The sequence below is a fragment of the Pollicipes pollicipes genome, unplaced genomic scaffold (genome assembly GCF_011947565.3).
Source record: "Pollicipes pollicipes isolate AB1234 unplaced genomic scaffold, Ppol_2.1 Scaffold_6052;HRSCAF=7182_pilon_pilon_pilon, whole genome shotgun sequence".
NCBI classification, from domain to species: domain Eukaryota; kingdom Metazoa; phylum Arthropoda; class Thecostraca; order Pollicipedomorpha; family Pollicipedidae; genus Pollicipes; species Pollicipes pollicipes.
Window position 1 is genome coordinate 14,476,663 of NW_023596805.1, and position 25,354 is coordinate 14,502,016.

Sequence of the window (25,354 nt, forward strand, 5' to 3'; positions counted from 1 at the left end):
CTCAGTTCAGGCACGGTCCCCTTGTCCCTAAAACGAACGGCTCGCGCCGACGGCCTGTTACTGGAGGTGGGATTGGGGAGGCGCTACTCCACCACACTGGCCAAAACCCGTGCCTCTGCGGCTCTCAAATAGGAAGGAACTTTTGGTCTGGTCCCTCCCCTTTTGCTTTGGAAGAGGCGTTTTATAACCTCCCCCTTCCCTCCCCAACCGCTCCGCTACGGGAGGCTGGTGCCCGACAGGAGGGGGGGGGGGGGGGGAGGGAGCAGTCGATTATTGATGTGGCCCCTGCATCACGGACTACGTTGGAGCTACACTAATGTACACGGCTTGATATGGCTGGCTGGTATTTGCCTATAACTAGGACTCCGATGTTAACGATCCCGGTGAACACGTCAACATCCCGGTAAAAGTGTGGTCAACATAACGCTTGGGCTAACATGGTGCAGTAGCTCAGTGTCTGGATGGAACGGCAGAGGAATACTGGCCCCTCGTCTGTAGATCAGTGAGCGCTCCAGGTCTGTTCGTGCACATCTGGTTTCCTTGTACTGTCACCATGTGAATACACGCGGCTTGTGCAAGCCCACACGGCCTGTTCATTGTTCTTTTACTTGCGCTGGAATGCGAATTGCGTACAGATGATCACTGCTTGCGATTGCTTCTTGCCTTACAAACAGACGACGTAAGTCCGTTTTGCTATTATTTATTCGTTCTGGTTTACGCTGGGCGGAGCCAGCGGCCGACCCTATGGCGAAGCAGTCTTGCCGCCGGCTGCGCCGTTTACCGGGCGTCTCATATCACAGCGCAGCGAGTCGGCCACAAGCGGGGGCTCCGGTCTTGACACATACAGCCCACACTCGACCCTGAGCCTTCCAGCCAGCCACGGCCGTCCGAAGCCGGCAGTCAATGGCAACATCCAAGCAAGGCAACGTACGGCCAGAGGCCACCAAACATCGAATCGGACACCCAATGACAGCGTCCAACTTTGACCAACACAAACGACAGCCGTCCAGCCTGGGCCGCACAACCCACTGCAGCGCTTTGTCACAGTCGGCAGCCAATGGCGGTACGGTTCTGGGCCGGCCGCTCCATGGGAACGCGCGGCCACGGCGGTACACACCATGACTGGATGACGGTCGGGGCGGACGGACTAGCTGTAGGTGCGCAGGCTTTGAAGCCGATCTCGCGAGGTGGCCAGACAGTAGGCGGCTGCCAGTCCCAGGCCCACCCCGCCGCCCCATCAGACAGCGGCGCGCGCCAGCTGGGGACAGACGGTCTACCCGTCACATTGGCGGCAAAGGCGCCCGCCGCGCCAACCAGCTGGCGATGGGTATCGCCCTCGTCTGATGTGCTAGCCTGTACACAATGTTTCAGCCCATACATTGCCCGGATGTCGTCAGATGTCAATGGGTTCTGACAATGAACCGCATGGGCAGTGGCTTGTAGCCGTGTGTGGTTCAGATCACGAAACCTCTCCTCCGAAATGGTGGAATTTGAACCGGCGTGTTCCGATTGCGAATCTGGGTTCGACCAACTGACTTAAAACGGGAGGACAATCGTTCGATCGCAAAACTTGGTGCAATTCATCTCTTGGATATTTGGGGATTGAATCATCTGCAGTGGTTGGAAACCATGTTGGGCTGTTGGTGGATGCTGGTTATTGGGGGCTTTATGGCGCGCCGACTGCCCTGGTCATATGGCGCCCCATGTCTGCGTTTGGCTGTTGACAGGGTTGACTCTGAACGCTTGAGACTCGGAAGTCCGGCGTAGCAGAATGCGTATAGTGAGAAAGCAATCACCAATCAACACGGGATGGAATAACCAGCACGGACGCAAAGCAACACTGAAAAGTTAGAAGGGTCTAGGAAGCAGGATACATGAAATTGCTACCAAACCTCGTCCGTAAGCCGAGCGTATCCCTCCGCCCAACATGGCTCCCACTACCGCAGACAAATTTCCATACATTTTGGACATCAGTGACACTGAGTTCTAACATCGAATGATTCTCTTTCGGGGGGGGGGGGGGGGGGTTGCGCTCAGTTGGTAGGGTGCTTGACTCGCAATCTGAAGTTGCGAGTCGAGTGAGAGAGAGTGAGAGAGAGACAGAGACAGAGACAGAGACAGAGACAGAGACAGAGACAGAGCAGAGACAGAGACAGAGACAGAGACAGAGACAGAGACAGAGACAGAGACAGAGACAGAGACAGAGACAGAGACAGAGACAGAGACAGAGACAGACGACAGAGACAAGACAGAGACAGAGACAGAGACCAGAGACAGAGACAGAGACAGACAGAAGACAGAGACAGAGGACAGAGACAGAGACAGATGACAGAGACAGAGACAGAAGACAGAGACTAGACAGAGACCAGAGGACAGAGACAGAGGACAGAGGACAAAGACAGAACAGAAGACAGAGACAGAGACAGAGACAAGACAGAGACAGAGACAGAGACATGAGACAAGATACAGAGACAGAGACATACAGAGACAGAGACAGAGACAGAGACAGTAGACGAGACAGAGACGAAGACAGAGCAGAGACAGAGACAGAGACAGAGACAGAGACAGAGCGGACAGAACGAGACGAGACAGAACAGAGAAGAGAGAGAGAGAGAGAGGATAGATAGTAGAGAGAGAGATATAGAGACAGAGACAGAGAGAGAGAGGAGGAGAGAGAGGAGATGAGAGAGAGAGAGAGAAGAGAGAAGATAGAGAGAAGAGAGAGAGAGAGAGAGAGAGAGAGAGAGAGAGAGAGAGAGAGAGAGAGAGAGACTTGAGAGGAGAGAGAGAGAGAGGAAGAGAGAGAATACATACATACATAACTCCGATTTCAGAGCATGGGTTCTCAGAGTGATTTCAGAACATAGATCAGGGTTGTCCAGCAGCAGTCTGCTGTTCAATAAGCAATTTGTGAAAAAGTGATGTATATGCAATAAATACCGATGGACGAAGGCGATACTCTCGCCTGCCATCCTGTCTGACCTACCTATAGCCTCCCGCCTCTTGCCATCCTTCGAATCCCGACCGACATACATCGCCTGTGCCAACGTGATCGTCCCATCCTCCAACAGTACATTGATAACCTGGGGCCCTGTTTGACCACTCAAAAATGGCCGGTCTTGTCCCGAACGCTGTGTTACAGGCTGGGAGCCGACCTCATCTCACCTGACCACTCATCTGTCCGTGTCCACCACCTGACCTGACCGGACCACCAGCCCGTCGGTGTCCGCCACCTGACCTGACCTGACCACCAGCCTGTCGATGTCCGTCACCTCACCTGACATGACCACCATCCCGTTGGTGCCGGCCACCTCACCTGACGACTTATAGAGCAGGCCGGTGGCCGTGCCGGCCGTCAGCGTGTTCAGCTCGTCGTCGGTGCCCCGCGCCCATGACAGCAGCACGCCGAAGGAGAAGTACATGACGGCCATCACGCCCACAGTGTTCGCGGACGCCGCGCCCCGCTTCATCACGTAGTTGATCATTCTGAGGCGCGCAGAATGCAGAATTGGCACGAGCGGCGCGATACAGCGCATTGGACAGCACGATGGCAAATCATTTGCGTTTTCGTCCCGACGGTCTTCACGCAACGAAGACACTTGGCAAATGTTCATCAAGGCAGACGGCTGTTCCCAACATTAGCAACGCAACTGATCATATCGGTCACAAATGCAGAGACCCCTGTGGCATCCGGGTCACAATCTGTTGCCCGTGAAGCGTCTCTCAGTTCAAATGAGCTTCGGCATACAGGGCCGCTCAAGACGGAACCACCACTGCGCGCCATCCCAAGGTGACGTGCGGTGCTACGAATGGGTGGCCACCTAACCTGCGAAGTGTTTCCCAATCTCGAAAAACTGAAGGCGTCAGCTGAGGCACAGCTGGCAGGAAGTCGTCAGGTCACAACCAGCACTCGCCAGTCCAGGCGCCGGCCGGCCGGGCGTCCGCCCTCAGCGGCGTCGCGTCGGCGGCCACCACTCACTGTGTGCGGCGCACGGCGCCCGTGTGGCCGGCCAGCTGCGTGTCCCGTATGCCGCTGAACAGACCGATGGCGCCGCCGTACAGGCCGCCGCCCAGGCAGCCACCTGTCAGGCAACGCACGCTTTCAGGCCGGCCAAAACGCACCACGCCAGTTTGGTGAGCCCACGCGAGAGCGCAGAGCGCAAAACATCACCGTAACACCGAGCAGACGACATGTGATTGAGACCGTGATTTCATGTCCTAATTAGCAGTCCGGGAGTTGTTGAAGGGTTCAGGCAGTATCGCAGGCAGAGAGAGGGAACGGGGGGGGGGGGGGGACGGGGGCCCGGGCCCCCTTGATTTCAGTGGACGCGAAGGGCCCCTCGGAACCCACGATTAGGGGCCCGAAAGGTCGGCTGCAGGTCCCATTCAGGGGCCCCGGCCCGCAGGGTCGGCACTCTTGTACCAGCCAGAAGGCCCTGCACGCTGATCAGGGGCCCCTGAGTCCTTAAGTGTATAAATGTCGGCTAGACATCCTAGTAACACAGTCTGATCTGTGACGGCATGGCCTAAGGGCTCATTTTACAAGCAGGAACAAAGCCGGAGCCAGTGATTTACAATGGTCGGGGCTCTAGCGTCTATCAGGGCCCAAAACACCTAACGAGACCTCAACACTAGAGTCAAACAGTTGGCTCCATGTCCGCCTAAGCCCTTGGGACCCATTTCCCAGGCAGAAGCGAGGCCGCGGCCCACGATTTGCAATGTTCGGGGCCCATGACACAATGAGGGGCTCCTATATCGGTCAGGGGGCCGACAGTATCTAACTGAGTGTCCTGTGCCAACAAGGGGCCCCGAGTCGGTCAGGGTAATATTTGTTCAGCAGGGACCGGGACGGCATCCAGAATGACAGACGGTTTCTTGCGCTGGGCGCAGCCCTCTGACAGTGAATGGAAAAAAATGGGAGGTTATGACGAGTGCTCACACTGGGACAGTGGCAAGGCCCGGTGTCAGTCAGGCCCCCCAGCGCCGAACGGTCGGCCCTCTCAACTCAATTCCAGCACTGAAGTCCATGTGACAATTATTGGCCCACCTGCGGCAATCAGGGTTGCTGCGTCGGTCCGGTGCCAACTGCGCGTCAGGGGGCGGACCGATGTGATATGTATGAAGTATCCCTCTAAGGGACTCAATCGACCAAGGGATCCCGCCCCGTGTCGCTAGAACGGCAACCGGAAGACACACCGCGTGGGACAGATGGCCTTTCAACCCTTTACCAGAACAGTAATATGCCCTGAGTGTTCTACCCCAATGGGCCCCTCGCCCGGAAAGAAATGGAGCATCATAAGTGTTGAGCAAAGTCGGCCGAAACGAGTGAAAAACGGACAAGGCCATCCCATATTTGCTTGAGAACGTTCATCCTTTTGCAGAATAGACCAAGGAAACAAATTACATCAGAAGGTTTGCCTTCGCGCATCCGCAATCTCGGGAGCAAGGACAACGATGGCCTGGGTTGCAGCTTCCGTAAAACTGAATGGCGTTAGCCACTGCAAGTGACGCCATGCGGTGGGCGCCACGCGCACGAAAACCACCGTCGTGAAATGATGGCTAACAATGTCTGAAATTTAAGTCGTACCGTTCGCACCGCAAGATTAGACTGGGCGATCTTTTTTTTTACAACTTTGAGGATGTCCTCTGGACAGATTAACAGCTAGAGCAACACGAAAAAAGAGACTCTACCCTTACTCTCCCAGTTCCACCACCAGATTTCAGCATCACTGCGAGGCCCTGTTGAGGCCAATTCGCTATCATTAATCTAGAAATCACATAGGTGAACTAAATACTCGGACCGCTTTCAAAATGTATGATTCGATGTCCTAAAGTGTTCAAAGGCACTTCTTTCAGAGGCGTTATGCACTTCGTTCACCTCCTGGGCAAGGCTCAGTTTTTACCGCCCGACCGACGCCGCGCGGCCTATCGAGACTGCAACGCCTGCGTCAATGTCTCTGTTGCTGAGATTTGTAAGCATGCATGTTCAAGATTATGGTATATAAGTTGTATCCCTGATCAACAACTTATTTTACATTGTTGTTTAAAGCACTTTGTCATATCTAAAGCAGCTCTTCAGTTTATCGACTACAAAGTTCAGACAGAGTTGATCTCACTAGGTTTTGGCTATTATTCCAGTTAAAGATGGATAAGATAAAAAATGACATAAACAAGAAATAGACCATTTCCGGCGATTTTTTGTGGGGCCTTTTCAGAATCAAGAAGCTCTTTGAACACCCTGTACCCCCTTGCCGAGGCTCTGGCTGCATGCCTGTGCTCAGGTGAGCTGTCTTAACTGTTTGTGGGCAATAATGGAAAAGCTGACAGATGCTTCACTACTTCCCTTTTAACTCCAATGTCATTATTTTTGAGGGCACCTTATAAAATGTGCAATGAAACCCATTTCCCATGTCCAAATACTACATCTCTGTGGTGAGAAAATACGAGTTAACTGGAGTAGGCATAAGAAAAACACTGCTTTCAAGATGGAATAGGCTATCTCAAATTATACCATGCACAAAATGTGGCCCACTTCATTCCAACATTCACTCCATATCACATACCTCCTATCTGAGAGAAGGCCACTTCAAACCGGCCCCGCTGCTTTGAGGCTCCTTCAGGGAAGATGAACTCTGGCTGTGTGGCACCGAGGTATGATGGATCAAAGTTGAGGTACGGCGATATTTGTGCAAGCCCGGGAGACGAAGACACTGAAAGAAACGTTGTATTAGCTGCGTGCTGTTCTAATTCACACTTCAAACTTGACCTACAGGGATGTATTCTATGGCTTACTCCATATATCCCATATAGGTAACCAATCATGCTATCTTCAGGAACAACCAAATTATTGCTGTTTAAAATGTTGTGATCAACAACATTCTTTTCTAATACAGCGCAGTGCACTAAGTGTGCTGCCTCATGGTGCAAAATAACTTGGAGGCTGAGCAGGGAAAAATGTCAAGACCTGCTCCCACATACATCAAACATGGCATTTGCACCAAAAATGATGAATCTTTCCAGTACAGATAAGGGCTTGATGGAGTCCCTGACTGAACATGAAACTAGTCTGATATACAATGACATGTCGCCCCCATCCTGGTGCTCACTGAAACTATGCCCCTGGTCTGATGTCCATTGAAACTACACCCCTGACACAGTGTGGGAAAAACCTCCGTTTTCTGGTGGATGTGGCACCAGGAAATTTTGTACTCCAGGCTCTTGACTGGTAAGGATGACAATTTTTGTACTCCAGACAAATGCTGCAGTCGCCCCCACAAAGCAGACACAATTGCAAATGTATGAGCCTGAGTATAAGTACCAAGGCAGACAGTTTTGCTTTCTTGATAGCCAGGAGGGTGCACAAACTTTGCTTTCATAAAGTGAGTTATAACTTTTATTTGATTTCCAGGGATCAAACATATGGAGCACCAATAAATGGAAACACGCGTCTGCAATCCTGCAGGAGCTGGCCAATCCAGGGCGTTCATGTCAATGTCCATCATTGTATTACATGGGTTAGATGCACTTGTACAAGCCTATGCAACTCCTGAATGGTGATGACAACTCATGTGAGTTACTTCTGTGGAACTGAAATATGAAATGTGCTTGTTTTAAGTACCTACCGCTGCCACATACCTCGCATGTCATTACCTGTGGGGAAAATATATGGCGCACCTAAGTAAAACCGCATTCTCCACGACGCACACACCTACCGATACCTTTCAAGAAACAGACATACATATCACGGCTCTGGCTCCCACCACGCGACGGACCCATCGCCTCCCGTACCCGAAACCAACGGCAGCCCAGCCTCCTGCAACTGACGAGTGCATTTTCGAGCAGTGAGGGTCCGCGTCGCAGCAAACACCTACAACAATATTCGTTCGACTAGAAAACCATCAGCAGCACCAAAATCACCGATGGCACATCTTTTTCAACTAGGTCATTCAAGGACTCGCCGAGCAAGAAGTCCAGCATACCAACTATGCTCTTAACTTACCTCATATTAAGATAACATGTTAGCGATTTTACCAAAGGACGTGCATCTTGCAAACAGTTTGGTGGGAAAATTCCAAAATATTGCAGCATTGCACATCCTTTTCAAAGCGCTTGTTTCATTCCTGCTCCTGCCATACCAGCCACCAATCACCATCCAACTTGTAATTAAACTCAAAACCATAGCATTCAAAACACACCACATATCGGCACTTTTGAAATAGCATCATGACATTAAATGGCATCCAAATATCACGTTTGTGGGCGGCACTTTTGGTGGTAACGGCTTCTTTTGGGTTCTTAAATGTCATCGGAAATTACGTTCCCAAGATGGGAGTTTGTGGCACGCAGCATTCCAAAACTTATTACTATTGTATAAATGATAGTACGTCAACCATTTTTTTCAGAAACCGGTAAATGCCGGTCTTTGAAGATTCGAGGATATCTTACTTATTTAACAATGGTATCACGTCTCCAGGCTCAACCAGTACCTATACCTGTAAGATAGAGATGGTCCATAACCCGGTGGGAAAAAAATCGCAGTACTTGGTTGCCCTTCTCACAATGGGGCCCATGAGGAGACCCGGGGAGAAACAAGCCGGAGTACAAGCCGGAGAACAGTGAGTTTTTAGCAAAGTTAACCAAATTTAATTGAAAAATTTACGTGTTTTGGTATCGCCCAGATACGGGCCTTCCTCAGAGGGTGTTGAAATGACATGCCTTAGAATGATAAATATCTATACATTTGTAGTACAGGTACTGCATTATCTCGGCGTTGTCTTGCGCCACCAGAAGATAATATATACTTGTAGGTGGAAAATAGCAGCTTGAAATGCATGACTGTACAGCTCCATGATTTTTCTACCACAAACTTGACAATTCGTGTTCGTGCAACTGCATAAATGGCTTTTCTTAGACTATTCATCACAGCCTGTCATTCAGGACCGACCCGTGGTACTTGTACTTGGTTGGCCCATTGACGAGTGCTAGAATGCCATCACAATGTCTGTGAATGCGCCAGAGCTCCTGTGCATGGTTTGGTTGTTCGTCTTGATGTGGTGGGAGTGAGGAGGGCGGAGGGTGCATGAAGCTGCTTGGGATTATGTGCACCGTAGCTGCGAGTTTGAGGTATTCAGTGAGGCAAAGTGGAATTGGTTGTCTTCAATTTTCACACAGCATGCATCCACACTTCTTAAGTTACGTGGGATTTGGTATTGGACCGCTATGAAGTCATTCCAAAAAATGTAAATAAATACCGGGGGACTGACCTATAAATGTTAACCACTGCAGGCCAGTGCAGGATCACCTTGGTATAACCTGCTCTACCTACAGCATGGTGGGTAGGTACGTAGGTACTAAGGTATCTATATACAACATTAATGCTAGGCTCGGGTTTCCCACGTGGGATCAAATATGAGACTGGCCTCTTTTCAGCCTGTGGTTATAATTAAAATTGGAGAAGTAAAAAGAGAATGTAAAATTGGAGAAGACGAGAGGGATAACAGGAGGTGCAGGAAGAGAGGAAGAGCAGAAGTGGAGGAGTGGAAGGAGAAGAGTGGACAGGAGGTGAGGAACTGAAAGAGGAGAAGAGCAGAAAGAAAAAGGATAGGAAGAGGAAACTTTTGGTATGTTTATATTAATTATGTAAAGGCCAAAAAAACTACATGTTAGTTGATGTCACATACATAAGGCTTTCATAGTCAGTTGCAGGCTGCCTAAGACTCATTAAAAACCAGGGTGTGATGCACAGTGGTCGTCCGCAATTCAGTTTGTCAGTAAGCAGAGGATGCACCTGATTTATCATTTTGATATTGTGTAAGTTTGCATGTAGATAGGCAATGACAAGCAACTGAGCTTTGTATGATGCACCTGTGAATGCATATGTATAAAGTTTTGTTGTTAACCTCTCTACCTGTATATTTCTTATTAACATGTACCATTAATCAATCTTTGCATGTATAGGTGAGCTAGTAGCACTACAGGGATATGGATGGGATCAGCGTGGCACCCTCACTCACAAGAAGTGCTCTGTTCCACTGAAATGCAAAACTGCATGCTAACACTAATTTTTTCCAGAAAAACATTGGGAAAATGTTGCCCCATTAAAGGCAGTATGTGATGTACTCCAAGCAAGGCCCATTGTGCAGACACTCATTCCACATTAGAAAGACCTTTGCTTGCAGGCAAGTTTGTACTCCGACCACAATAATTCTTGTACTCAACCACCAGCAAAAAAAAAAAACTAAATTCCCCACCCTGCCGTGACACGGTGTTTAATGGAAATACACCCCTCATCCGACCTCTGGTCTGGTGTCCATTGAAACTATGCCCCTGACATGGTGCTCACTGGATCTACACCTCTGGTCTGGTGTCCACTGAAACTACAGGTCAGGGTATAAACTGCTACCTCATGTTTTACCAACAAGCAGCAACCGCGACCCTGGCACCACTGCTACTTGTGATCAGATTACTGTGCACCAAGAATCATAAAAATGTATGGGGCCAAGTGACAAGAACCAAGTGAGATATGTTTCTTGTGTATCCAAGCAGTCTTCCACATTGTTTGTGGGTTGGTCAACATGGTGGGAAAATAGGATGTTTTTGGGTGGGAATGAAAGGCAAAATGAGAATATGTCAGCTAAACAACTTAATATGGCACAAATATATACCCACACACACACAGACATTATACAATATATATATATATATATATATATATATATATACATAACATGGAACATAGATGCCAATGGGACACTGGGTTGAAGAGGGTAGGGTGGGGAGGTTGGGTTAGGTTAGACCAGACTAGACTAGACTAGACTAGACTAGACTAGACTAGACTAGATTAGGTTAGGTTAGGTTAGGCTAGTTTAGGCTATGTTCTGGACTATGCTGGCCTCTCTGCTGTATAAATGTACCTACACACAATAAGAAATGTTTTTCATTGCATTATCATCTTTACCTTGGCCCTGTACATTTTTTATGGTTCTTGACAAGCAGAAATATTGTAACCATGCAACAATGATGCAGGAACAGTGCTGGGGAGTTGAGGCGGTGGGGGTGTGTGCAGCGCTTGGTAGCTCGCTATCATAGTTATTAAAATTTGAGGGTAGGAGCATGAATCTACCTGTTTTATGATTATTCACGATAAGTTCCGCCTTAAAGAAGACAAATGATGTCCAATTTTTTTTCTAACATTAGGTATGAATGTATACCTACACTACACTACATCCCCATCCTGGTGCTCACTGAAACCATGCCCCTGGTCTGGTGTCCATTGAAACTACACCCCGAACATGGTGTGCACTGGAGCTACACCCCTAGCCTGGTGTTTGCTAAAACTACATGCCTGGTCCAATGTTTATTAAGAAACAGCATTACTTACTGTACAACAGCATGCATAGTACTCTAATGCTACATGTCTAAACTCATGCTTTAAAAAGGTTTACTTGGCACTGAGTCTCTGCCCCCTGCTCAGCTAAATTGTGAACCAATTAACATTCAATGCCATCTATAGATACTTCCACATACTGTGAATGCCATATCCAGTATAAACCATAGTCCTTTCAAGGAAAAGGGGCAAAATGATAAAATTTGCTAATACCTGACAATTGTTAGCATCTTGAGATCTTTAGCAGTTACCTTGCATGCAGTGTTATTCTTACAGTGGGCAACCAGGTCAGGGTGTACTTTCCTACCTAACGTTAGAAAAAATCATTGTACACCATTCGTTGTGTTTAAGGCAGGACATATCGTAAATAATCTCAAAACAGGTAGAATCATGCTCCTACCTTCGAATTTCAATAACTTCGATGGCGGGCTCCCGAGCGCCGCGCGCACCGCACCGCCTGGACTCCCCAGCGCCGTTTCTACGTTGCCATTGCGTAAATACAATATTTCTGCTTACCAAGAACTCTACAAATGTACGGGACCAAGGTAAACCATTCGTCGTGTTTAAGGCAGGACATATCGTAAATAATCACAAAACATTAGATTCATGATCTTACCTTCAATTTTTTATAACTACGAATAATGTGCTTTCACAACAACGCAGAAACGGCGCTTGGGAGTCGAGGCAGTGGGGTGGGGTGCGTGCGGCGCTCGGGAGCTCGCTATCGTATTTATTATATTCGAGGGTAGGAGCATGATTCTATCTGTTTTGAAATTCTTTACAATATGTTCCGCCTTAAACACAATGAATGGTTTACCTTGGTCCCGTACATCTTGTAGAGTTCTTGGTAAGCAGAAATATTGTATTTACGCAACGGCAACGCAGAAACGGCGCTGGGGAGTCCAGGTGGTGCGGTGTGCGCGGCACTCGGGAGCCCGCTATCGGAGTTATTGAAATCTAAGGTAAGAGAATGATTCTACCTGTTTTGAGATTTACAATATGTGTCGCCTTAAACACGACAAATGGTGTGCAATGATTTTTTCTAATGTTAGGTAGGAAAGTACACCTACAGCAGCAACCATTTCAATCATTACTCAATTTAGTGAAATCATTTGCCATTGAAATTCCTCACCAGCATAGAGGCTCTGCTCAAACCCTAGTGAGATGTCTGAATTAACCCTATGTGGTGTGCCCAATTTCATTTAAGTGGTGGCGATTTTGAAATATCCTGAGAAATATGACATTGCAAGTTGATCACAGCACAATATAGAATGCACAGGCATAAGCATGTACATCACGCAGCACAGACATGGGCATTTAAGCCAAGTTTACTCCACATGTATATTGTTCAATCACAACCCCAAGTTGGTTCAGAAAAAGAACAGAGCACACATCAGTCATGCAGTGCTAGGTCATGGAAAACAAAATTAATCAAACAGTGGATGAGACTAATATAGGATAGGTAATTCATGCAACTACCAAGCAAACTCCAGCTCGCCAGAGTCGTCACAAACGCGTCGCCCACGGAAATTATGGCGTTTAGCGATCTTGAGGGTGGCCGACACTTACCAGGTACATTAATCGAAGGATCTGCTGAGGAATATGGATTGAACATGCCACGAAGGCCTCCTTGCTTCGATTCCATCGCCATCAGGATCCCCACCGCCCAAAAACCCGCCACCACCCGCCAACGCCAGACGAGACCACTCGTAGATGCCCAAGGTTGCATAAAACTTTAGAGCCCCAACTGCTCAACCAAGATCACTAAAGAGGGCTACGTAGACGTGACATCATCATGGAACTATAGTTTGACAGCCCGAAGTGTGGTTTTTGGTTGATACTACCCAAAAGTTCGTAGTTACTGATATAAAATTCTGATGAAGTTAAACCGCTCCGAGATTTAATCTCCCTTCCAGAATTGTGTTTGCATGACACAACCATTGACCATTCATTCAGAGTCCAACCGGGAAGCGCCAGCCGCACGCCCCCAAAACATACCCACCATTCAAACTAATGGGTTGTGTAGCAGTCAGCTGGCTAACTGGGAGCCTTCCGTGCCACTGACGTCATCAAATATGGTATACTTGACGTCATGCACGCTTTGCTTCCAATAAACCCCTATTCTCAAGCACGCTCGAGGTCTTGACCATGATTTTTTTTCTACGCCGTTACCCAAGACAGGCAACCAGGAGTGCCCCTCCCTCAATCCCAGCGACGCAGTAAACCGTACGTTAACACCAGAAAACATAAAATCAAGTCACGGCACTCCCAGCTAGGAAGATGAAACAAACGTAAAAAAAACAGGCGAAGATGTGGAGCAGACCCGAAGGAGTTGTGTTAGGTGATAGGTAGGGAAAAATCATAGATTAAAAGGCTTAAAGTAGTCATTAGCCAAAGTCAGCTAATGACAGCCCGCTATAACCGCCCAATAATCTACAATCACCCAATTCACCGTGTTAGTAAGGGCTATACAGTCACACAAGTCGGAGGGGGCAATTACCTGGTCATTTTTGTGCTGGGTTTTGAGCTGGATGTCCAGGGAGTCCACCCAGCTAAGCAGAGCTTGTTGCTGGGAGAACTCCCGGAGCCAGCGCCATGAATTTGTGTGTATGTGCATTACTTTATATCAGAAATTGATTATGAAACATGAAGGAGGTCAAATATGAAGTGCGTTGGATATGTACAGCACAAGGATGGCAATGTCTTCAAATATGTTAGTTACGTTAATATGTGTTCACGAAATGCTTGCGGATGATGTTCTTAACGATGGTTTTTGATACAGGGATATGGGCTATTCTTGGAAAATATGAAACCATATTGTCGTTCCACAGCTTAGGGCCAAGGCAAGATGCTGTAAATAGTCTATAGTTATGATAAGAGAAAGGTTGGTCTAAATGTTTTGCTCGTCTCATATCCATGTCATTGGATTCATAGAGGTTGTAAATTAAATCGAATGAGGCAGGGAGCTGTGAAGTTAAAAATTTGTACATCACAATTAACATTTGAGATGTAGCAATATCCGATAGTTTCAAAATTTTGCATCGTTTATGCTCTGAAAATTCTCCGCGATTCTCCCTCGCTACGGAAAGTTATCTGGGATAATTCTCCATGTCGGCAGCGCCGAACGCCAGTCAGGGAAATTTCCCAACATTCCGGATAATTTTCCGAGATTATCTGCCGGCCGAACGCACCGTATGTGTGATGCCAGTACATCTTCGAGCCTAGTTAGTACGGATCCTTGCTAGGAGGGGGACCCTGTTCCAGGGCCTTGCGGGGGACCGTGTAAGTACCGATTCGTGCTAAATCTGGCGGGGTTTAGCACGCATAGACAATAATCAGCGCAGTCCGGTAGCCCAATGCGCAACAGAGGAAATAGGCTATTTAGAGGTGAACGTCGTGCATTTATTTTCGTTCTAAGGGAGTGGAAAACCTTCACCATTTTGGCACCCCAATTCTCATTTGATTGCAAGTTGCTGCAAGGACGCGGGTCGGTTGGTGGTCGGTGAGGAGCGTGGGCAAACGGTTAGGAAACGTGCTCGGAGAAACACTTGCACTTAAGTTACAGAGCGTCATGTTCTACCGTATGAATATGATATTTATATATCCTGGACTACGGGCCTTGGGTATATTGTCTTGCGGATAGTGCGGAAGATGGAATATGGTTCCTGGGCTGTACCGGTGTACCGATTTGTATTAGGCATGGGTTTGGCTCAAATTTCTAGAGTTAGCTAGGGGATGGGTCACAAAGTTTGAGATCTGGTTCAGCTCAAGACTCATTCCTACTCTATTTTTCATTTGACTTTGTTAAGTGCATTGCTTGCATTTAATCATTTGGCCCATAACTCACGTAGGTTGTAAAAGTAAATAGCTCTCTCTCAGTTGAGATTTGAGAGATTCCAGGATCAACAGTATGGTGTTTGCTGCTTAGGAAGAACACCAAACTTCTTGCAAAGAGCATTGTGATTAACATTGCATGGTGTTCAATTTAACTCTGAAATTGTATGTTGACTTGCCTAAAGTACAAAGCATATCCTCACACTGCCACTGAAGTTTAGACATGTGCATCACTGATGCAACATTGCTAGAAATGATTGGCCCATGATTCAGTGCATGAAATGTGTGAAAAATGTGATTTAGGTCATGACTCCAAGCAGCATTCTTCCTAGTGAATAAATGCAGCCTATAACTGAGTCCCAAAACAATGACTCATGAGCTGATTCACAATCCACCTAGCATGAAACAACAGACAAATAGACAGATGTATACATATGTATATGTATACACACATACATCTATATGTATATGTCCTCTGGTTCAGGGCTGATATTCAGCAAATTTCTGTATGAATAACATCAGTGTTCCTGTTTAGAAGTTCCAGTAAGAATTCTGTGTGATGTTGCAAACATTTTATGACAAATGCTGCATAGTGCTAATTTTGACCCTGACATAACGTTTGAGTTTGCATAGAGCACACTGTAATTCCTCATGCTGCTAATGTATTTTTAGCTCTATGACTCACTGATGCAGCATGGTGAAAAATCATTAGCTTATGATTCAGCTCATGGAATGTATGAAAATGGGAGTCAGGTCCTGAGGCAAAACAACATTTTCCTGGTGAGCAGATGCAGCATATAACTCACCCCAAATGATTGAGTTGTGTGAGCAGATTCACTATTCAGCTTGAGCTAAACTCAGGTCTGGCTGGAATGTGTATGTGTGTGAAAAATGCTGAATTTAGTAGATGGTTACCTGGTTATAGACAAACTTGCATTATTTGGCATGTTAACCATGTTGTTAAAAGGTTTTGTTATCTGATGCCTGACATGACAACAAGGCTTGAGTTCATTCACAAGTTGAAATCCCGGATGTGAACTTGTCTTCTTTAGAACATGCATGCTAGCAGTATATATATATATATATATATATATATATATAATATATATATATATAATATATATATATATATATAAGCTGCAAAAAGTCTCCTATATAAGTGTTGGTAAAGACCCTTGGCATAGGTTGGATTTAATAAGCTTTTTCTGCACTTGCACCAGCTTTCTTGTTATGGTTGTCTGTCCATCTTTGAGACTAGGAAGTGACTCACTGATATTTGGAATAGATTGGTTAGCCTGATGTTTCGGACCCACATACTCCATTTACAAAGGTACACACATACAACTTACAGGTGACAAATTTGTGATGACGTGTTACAGTTGGGTATAACCAGTAAGGCATAGCGAGTAGGTACAATCAAGGTCAGTTCCGTCATCAATTGCACAGTGTCTAAATGTGTGTGTCTAAAAAGGTGGTCTACATTTTTAGGAGCATGAGAATTTAAACAGCAAAACACATGCTGAATAGTGAGATATACAATCTAATGATGGCACTGATCATCCCTAAAGAAGGTGAAGGGTGACTGAGGGGCTGGTTTGCTCTTTCAGTTCCAGTTACAGTGTTTTAATTGTGACAGCCTCCAGAACATGACTTTTTTCTTGGAAAACTAGAGCAAGTGCAGAAAAAGCTTATTAAACACACCTATGCCATGGTGTTAGAACAACACTTATATATACATATGTGTATATGTATATATAGCCACATATTCATCAGTCAACTGCAGATAACAGACCATATCCAAATTATATCATGAGCTGAATTTCCATCAATGATGCATTCTTTAATTATAAAAGTTTTCAAAAAGCACTTTTGAAAACATAACAAACAGAACATTGATTCAGAATCTTGGCACTTTGCTCATGCTCAGCAAGTGTGTTATATGATGCAGTGAGGTCATAACGAGGTTATCGGTGCCTATAAATTATCTTCCCTCACTTAGGCCGGGTCCACAATGTTGCAGAAGTTTGCTGCAAAAAGAAACCCCTTTACCATCATGTGTATGGGTTGGAAAATGTAACTCGGGGTTGGGGTGGATTTTAATTCTGGGACCCCTGAGATACTGATGTCAGGATTAGCATGCATATTTTAACATTACCTTGTTTTCCTTCAGTCCGTGAGATGTTTCCAATGCTGAGAGTGGTGTCGGAGTATGCTATAGAGTATAAGTATCACTATCAGAATATGAGTAATACTATCAGAATATGAGTAATGCTATTGGAATATGAGTATCACTGGTCAGACATGGTGAAACACCATCATGTGTAGTATATCAGACACAATTATGCACCTATGTTTCCCTGCACAGTGACCATTGCAAATCCAAAGAATGAGCTGCAAACATCAGATTGAAGGGTGTATTTTAAGATGGCAACGCCTTATGTTCTTGAGCTTGTATCCACTGCTGTGATTATTCGTTCCCATACCCTGTCGTCTTCATTCGTCCATTGCGAAATTGGTCTGCGGTTGTGCGCTCTGTGGTAACTTGGATTTAGTTGTCTACGGCTCGGATACGGCTGCTGATCTTTGGCCCACTCAGGTGTCTAGGGCATGTGGCGTCGCTTGCGCTTCTTACTCCGGGAGGAAGGAGGACACTGCGAGGAATCGAATCGGATCCCCATATTCCTGAGTTCTTAGACTTGTCCGGCTTATCCACTCCACTGTCGGCACGCCTATGTATTCAGTTGTGATGAAAGTCCGCATGCGTTATGTTTTCACGGGTGCTGGACTAGACTACTGAGCAGCACAGACGCTAGAAGGATTTGGCGGTTCTCAGTCAGGGGCTGTTAAGAAGCAGAGTTTCCGGAAAGAAGACACCGCCCGAAAGAGAGTTATCTTTCACCAGCCCGGCCAGCAATTCACTGTTATCCATGTGACACGTTCCTTGCCAGCCCAGCTCCCTCCATAGACGCCTATCGGTTCCCCGCCAGCCCGGCTCCGTCATAACGCTCATTGGCTTCCCCGTCAGCCGAGCTCCCTGCAGGACCACCCATCTGCTTTCTGTGAACCCAGCTTCCGCCACGAACACTCGCCTGGCCGTCGCCAACCCAGCTTCCCCTTACGAAACCCACCCGTTCTCCGTCAGCCTTGCTCTTCCATAAAACGCCCCTAGGTCAGTCTTCATGCCCACCTCCATCGTACCGCACCCGCCGGATCTTCGCCAGCCCAGCTCAATTGTTATGAAACCACCTGTTCCCGTGAAGCCGAGGCCCCTCGACCTGCACCCACCGCCGTATGACGGCCGTCGATTGCCTCTCAATCAATGTTGTGCTAGGTGCCATGATGTATCATCATGATGTACCAACAATGACGTATCGAAGAGTATATGTAAGGTGTAAGTGCATTTGCGAGGAACATTATTTACATAGATAAGACAGTGGTAATAGGCTTATTCCTCGGTGAAAAAAACGAGGAGAATAGAGATATAGACGCGTGGATATTTCGGCAACATGCTTGTGTCGAAACGAATAGCGAAGCGAATTCACTTCGGCTATCTGACTGTCCATACTGCACGACGCTTGAAATCTGCGTTTGCTTCCATTCGCCCCTCGGCCCTCACTTTTTAGTCACGCAGCCGGTCGTCATGTTTCGTGGCCGGCCGGGGCAGCGTGGGCCCGCGAGACGGGCACTTGCCGCTGAGTGCTACGGCGGGGAAGTCGTGGGAGCCTACTCACTGTCAGATTATTTGAAATGCAGCATCACCCGACCGATGGTTTTTACGTGGTTGGATGTGGGAGGAACTAAATGAGGGAGGACGCGCGTTAATACCCTCCTCCCCAGGTACACGAATGTCTAGTGTTGAAATGTGGATCTGTTTCGCGGATTAGGGAGAACCGTGGATGCCACGCGCTGCATTACGTGCAGAGTGAGAGCTCGTTGTACACCAGAGTGAGGCTTCTATCGCGTTGAGAGGCGATGGGGTCCGTCGGGAGACGTGGATTGGTCAAGTGCGCGAAGCACGAACGCCTCGGACGAGCCGACTGAAAAAAGGAAGGTGTAGTTAGATCGGCAGAGTGGGCGACAGAAACGGATCTTCAAAACCAAAAAAACGGATACTGTTGGCGCGCTTTTATGGCAAACGATACATCAGTCTTTGTCTCGCACCTCCAGCCCAGTTGGGGGTCAGACAGACGTTATTTCTTTGGGACGTTACGTTTAAGGCAGAGTTACCAGGAAAGAAGGGAAGAGGTTGCCATGCATCAGTGCGTGACAGTGCGGGAGGGAGGGCTGAAAACGGCCGTAAATGCGTAACATAAGTTGTGGACGGCCCGGGGAACACTCAAAAGCCATCTGACCCAGAACGCAGCGTGACCGACCTGGATAAATGAGTGCGAGTGTGGTGCCTGGCGCTAGTGCCGTCGTCAGTGGGGTGGCTGTAACACCGATTGGGGACGGGACGCAGGACGGTGTACCGTTGGTCATAACTCAATCAAAGCGAACCTGTTGGACGACGTATCGGCGACATCAGTAACCCTGCTGCCGGCCAAGGTCGGGAGCGAGGGGAGTGGGCTAACTGGTGTAGCGCACGAACTGGGTATCTTGGGAATTCACAGGTTTGGTGGAAGGGGGGGGGATCTGATGGTTGCATTGAAACGCTGACTGTTAACAGGGTGGTCACGAATCAGCTCACAAATTGAAACAATGTGTCACTCGACGGGCGCGTCTCGGGTGGAAACGAACTAAACTTAACGCGCGCAGAACAAAAAAGGTCGAGTTTGCGAAACTTGTAGGTATGCATAATTGAATCCTCGTCCGGCATATTGCGTGCTCCGGTCTTTCTAATCGGTGCCTTTTCCCGGGCTGGCGGCGATTCCTGTGTTTGTAATGGGGTTTTGTGTTAGTGGGTCATTGCGAGTAGTGTATCATATCAGTATAGCGTAGATCATTGCGAGTTAGTGGATCATTGCGAGCCTTCTGTCGACCAGTAGGGCGTGATGTTGACTATCTTGAGCCTCTTACAGGTCAGATGTTTTCTCCTACGTGCCTTAACCCTCTCCCTGGTATGAGGGGGATGATGCAACCCCCTAAGGTCCTTGACGGTGCCTCTCAGGCATGTTGCGCGATCGCGCCCAAGCTTTCAACACCTGTGAGGCATTATTTGATTGTCTGGTTTAGTACCAAAATCATGTTCCTATCTTTTCTGGTATCGGAGCAGTGGCGGTTTTGGAGAAAACTGAACGGCGATATTCGGCGGATGTGCGTGACGGGCAGCAACCAGCGATGCCGTGGAGCGCGCAGCGGACCAACATTGTCACAGTAACGTAGCAGTATGTCATATGCTCAAAACACAAACAATTACACCATAGTGCCCAAAAGGGAACAAGAAACACTTCTGTTAAGGTTTTGTGGCCCCGCAAGGAACTTCATTGTATGTGTAATGCCGCAAAGCTGAAAAGCTGTGATTATCTGAAAAGCTCGACCTTGGACCTGCCATAATCGGCTCAATTATGAAGCCGACAGCTTAAAAGCTAGTACCACTCGCGAGATGCCATTGAGACCAAACCACTGATGTTTTCTGCCAATTCTGGTCGGAAACGCGAGAGAGATCGCATACCTCGCCCATCACCCCGCGTTAGGAAAATGGTGGATCAGGGCGAGGATTGCGGGCCACTCCTTTCATTTGATGAAAGTGCATAGAAGACTCGAGAACAACGTAAACACTTTCGAGGTCCGCCGATGACGTCGGCAGTGATCCTCTTGTACTAGGCCCACCTGCCCAGGGTAAGTGTCTTAATCGCTATATGCGCTACAGTCGCTTGATTTCAGCATAGTCTCTCCAGTACCCAGTAAGTGGGGGGCCTTGTTGCTAGCAGAACACATTTCGCACATGCCAGTTCAAGACCCTGAGCAAACCGGCTGTCCGAAGAGGCGGCAGTTGTGTCAAAGTTCCTATGTCAGGAATGCATGGAAGCAACCGCAGTACCGGCAGCCTTCTATTGCAGAAGGGTAGAATAATGCGCGCTAGTAGTGTCACTAGCAATAATGCGCTTTCACGCTTACCAGCACTGGATGCCACAGTTACAGCGGAGCGATAGATGATCTGTCAGATAACTATCCCGGTCGATTGTAATTCTTCATGCTGACCATACTAAGGCTTGAGACTCAGCTCTGGTCGAATTTGGCCCGGCAGCATTTCAAAGCATCTGACTCCCCTCACCTGATCAGATGGGATGGGTGGTAACCTCGTTTACGACTGCCCCCCCCCCCCCCAACCCTTCGCTGCGCGACGCGGGGGAGCCACACAAGCCGCCGCGCCCGGAACGGTCGCGTCGCTCCCCGTGCGTTGGTCAAACGCTATGAATAGTATGACTGCCAGACGCGTGCACCAGGAATCTTTTTGGGCTAAAGTTTTGTTTGTTGCTTGGTCAGCTGCTGTGGAATCGAAGCACTAAGACCTAACATTAGACTCTTCTCTAAATTGGGAACCGATTCGCAACAAATTTTGCATAAACGCGGTCATTGGTTCATTGATGGTTGATAAATTTTCTACCTTTCATATTCAATGTCATGTTAAGCAATCGTGCGAGCAGACAAACTCGTCTGATGTGTTCACAATGCATTTGAGCATCAAACGTTTAAAAAAAACATGCGCTCATATTCGTACCATTACATGTCAGCATATTTCCATTACATCTCAGGTTATAACGTTTCAGTTTAGTTCGGTATTTCTTGAGTTTTCTTTTATTGCAAATGAATTCGGAATAAAAATCCCGGAGATTAGAAGTTAAGTAATAGCGTCCTTTCATAGACAGGACGCCAAGCAAAGGTAAAAAGTTGTATAACACTCATTCTGTTTTTAAGGAAAAGGTACGGAGCGATGTAAATCACGTTACCAGATTCCTGTGTTTGAGGTCAGAGCCAACGACTGCTATATTGCCGAGACACACTGATAAAAATCACGTTATCAGTCGTAGCTTTAGATACTTGATATTGGCTTTGCTTTTGGAAACCTGATTTGCTGTGATGACTCGCTTAATTTTGAAGCTATTGCAAAATTTTGACTATGGCTGGAAATCGGTGCAAGTGGTTTAATCCCTATGACCTATCTGTGGGTGCTGGAAGTGCAACGGTACACGCATCTGGTAAACTCCTGTGCTTCTGGGAAACCAGAGGTACGAGGTTCCAATCCCCGCAGTGCCCGCCCTTCCTGCCAGGGTAATAGGCAAGTGACGCTATAGAGCCTCAGCAGCTAAGTGAGTCGTAAAGGAACAGTGACGGCGACAATGACCTTTAACCTATCTTAGTGTACATGCATGTGTGATGCTTTTATTTCCAGTTGAAGTCATATTTGTGCAATTTTTAATGAAATATTACACAACTTTAACTTTACTATCCAACCGTTATCAACGGCCAACTTTGTCAGCCTATGGATCAATACGTTGAGAATGAAACGACAGTTGGCAAACAGCACTGAGCAACGCGTCCAAATATGCGTCAAGTACGTGTCACAAGCAGCAAGCAAATTTTAGCTGTTTGCCTTCTTTTGTAAAGTTTTTTTGCAATGCTGCTTGTTGGTTAACTCGATTTTGGAACAAATGATCACTTGGGATTCAGCGTACCTAACAGGTGCGGGTAATGTCTACGCTATGTAAGAAAAACAAAAGTTAAACCAGATCATATGGTAATTTTTAACTGAAGGTAAGGAGATGATCCTGTCAGATTTCATTTTCCTGAAATACGAATTCCTTTCTTCGCTTTAACTTGGGATTGCTTCCACTGTCTAGGGGAAAGCGGGGCAAGACGGGCACCTTAACGGTTTTTGAATATGGCAAGTTCATAAGTCTGTCCAGAAAGTCTTTAGCAGGTGGATATGGAAGGCCAATCAATTGTCTATCTCTTGTAAAAGCGCTGGCTTGATGCCTCTTCATGTTAAAGTGTGATCCTCCTAAATATCAGGCAATGTTTTTTCCTCATTTTGCCCCTGGCTTGGGGCAAAACAAAGCAGTATGGGGGCAAAACGAACAAGTGATGAGATTGAATAAGCGAAATAAATTTTTTCAAAGTTATCATTTTTATTGAGAACGCATAAATAAATGCATTGCTCGGTGAGTAGGTATTTATCTGGAGATCCGATAGCTATTTGTTTAAATTTGGGCTCTCATATTTTGTTCGAACCATCCCACTCCACACTCCTTTCTTAGTATGATCCCACGAATAAAAGTTATGATGGCCAGCAAATGTGTACTACAGTTTAGCATGAAGTGACAGCCATTACTGCATGGCTTAGACACAGAATTCGAGGACCACAGCGTGATGGTTTCACAATGAGACGAAAACAATCGAGTCTCAAACACACAAGTCATCGAGCAAAGTTCGCTCAGGAACACTCACCCGTTCTTCTCATCAATCCACTTCTCAGTCACTGTGAACGCAAAGCACGAGAAGAGCACAGCCTAGCGGACCCGTCAGCAGGTACGACCAGTGGCGAAACCAGACAAGACAAGCGAAACCAGAGAGCACATCTCGACCAAGACTCGCTCGATTTGGAAATGGAGAAGAGAGACCCGCAGTACAGACAAGCTACATCTTCTTCGTCCGAGGACTCCTCAAAGGTAAGCTTTCGCGGCGTACGGTTCTTTTGTTTACGCTGCAGTTTCTGAGTCTCTGCATTCCTCCTTGTTCGTCCGACTGACTTCTGTCCTCATTTTTCTTTCCTCCCTGTCTACCTTCTTTTCCTTCGAGTAAATTCTGGTGTTTCTCCTTGTATGGTGTGCCAGTCAAGACGCACGTTTTACCGTTCTTTCGTCCTTTACCTCTCCCTCCCTTGAGCGCACTTTTGGCACGAGGAGGATTTCGCGGAGGGACACATAGCAGCTTGCAGGTGTATTATTCGACCTTGGGAAGCTTGGCTCGGTCCAGCTGAGCATGGCACTTCTAGAGCGTCATCTTTGTCATCGCTAGAGCTTGAGAAATCATCTGGCAGTGCCCTAGCGGTGAACAACTTCGCCGGAGTTTCGGCATTAGTCGAGCTTCCCTGCCCCGATATTCCAGCCTGCGTTGCGTCTCCGGCGACAGTTTCCGAGGACTCTCGAACGTTCGTGCTCACCGAGACATCAACGTCAGAGGGCCCAGGCATGGGCAGAGGAGCTGCTGCTGAGTTGAGACCCACTGGTGCGTCTGCGGTGCCGGCCAGCGAGATGTTCGTTGTTCTCTGCCGCTGCGTAGTCTTCTTCGCCAAACACATGGCGGTTTGTGGGAAAGATTCCTGTGACTTCGAAGCCCTTCAACGCCGTCTTCACTGTTTCCGCCTGCACGTAGGCTGACCCGATGAGCTCCCCATCTCATACATGTGGTGACTTTACCAGGTTTTTTCGGAGCCACGTTCTTTGACCTTGGAAGAACAAGGTGCTGACGGGAAGCATGAACGTCCGTCCATTTGAAGTCGGTTGTGAAGTGTGCGGAGGAATAATGAGCGTCACCGCACCTGCTTCCCTGCACAGCAGGATGGCTGCGAGGCTCTTGGTGTGACTGGCGTGTCCATCCAGTATGAGAAGGACTGGATCCTGTTTCGAGGGCTTCGCGTGCTGTATGAAATGGTCAAGCCATTTCACAAACAGCTCCTTCTGCATCCAACCAGACTCATGGTACAGCACCAGGCTACCTGTGGGAAGACCCTTCTCCAGCTGCTGGTTGGCCCTCTTTCTTGGGAATATCACATCTGGAGGTATCTAGCTCCCCGCAGCGTTGACCACATCACACCCCGGTAACCAGCGTGCCTCGTTCCGCAGATGTCAGGTGGCCGACCTGCTCGCACCCCTTCCTCGCCAGCACATTTTCTGTTTTTTGTTGCGTTCTGCCTAGGCACTGCCTTTTGTTGCGACCGTGTGAACATCCCGTTTCATTCATGTTGTAAAGGGTGTGGGACCGAACTGGGCAGAATCCTCTGCGACTCAAGGTTGTCGAAGAACGCGTTGACACTAACTGAGTTTGAACGCCGCGCGGCGCGAACAACCGCTTGTGGGCCTCTGGTGTCCTTAGTGAGACCGTGGGGTTCCTCTTGCGGAAGCACCGCATCCACGCCTCCCCAGCCATCTTCGTCACTGTGTTGAATGGGTTAGTGATCTTGTTTTCTGTCCT

General features: G+C 47.7%; 1 protein-coding gene across 1 annotated transcript; it reads right to left on the reverse strand.

The window, feature by feature from the left end:
- Positions 1 to 926: 926 nt before the first annotated feature.
- Positions 927 to 13,080, reverse strand: LOC119104822 (mitochondrial import inner membrane translocase subunit Tim23-like). Its single transcript, XM_037228539.1, is given in 6 exon segments — positions 927 to 1,234; positions 1,236 to 1,258; positions 3,317 to 3,486; positions 3,980 to 4,082; positions 6,564 to 6,710; positions 12,956 to 13,080. Coding segments are annotated over 6 exon segments (612 nt in total). The 5' UTR covers positions 13,038 to 13,080; the 3' UTR covers positions 927 to 1,147.
- Between the last annotated feature and the right edge of the window lie 12,274 nt (positions 13,081 to 25,354).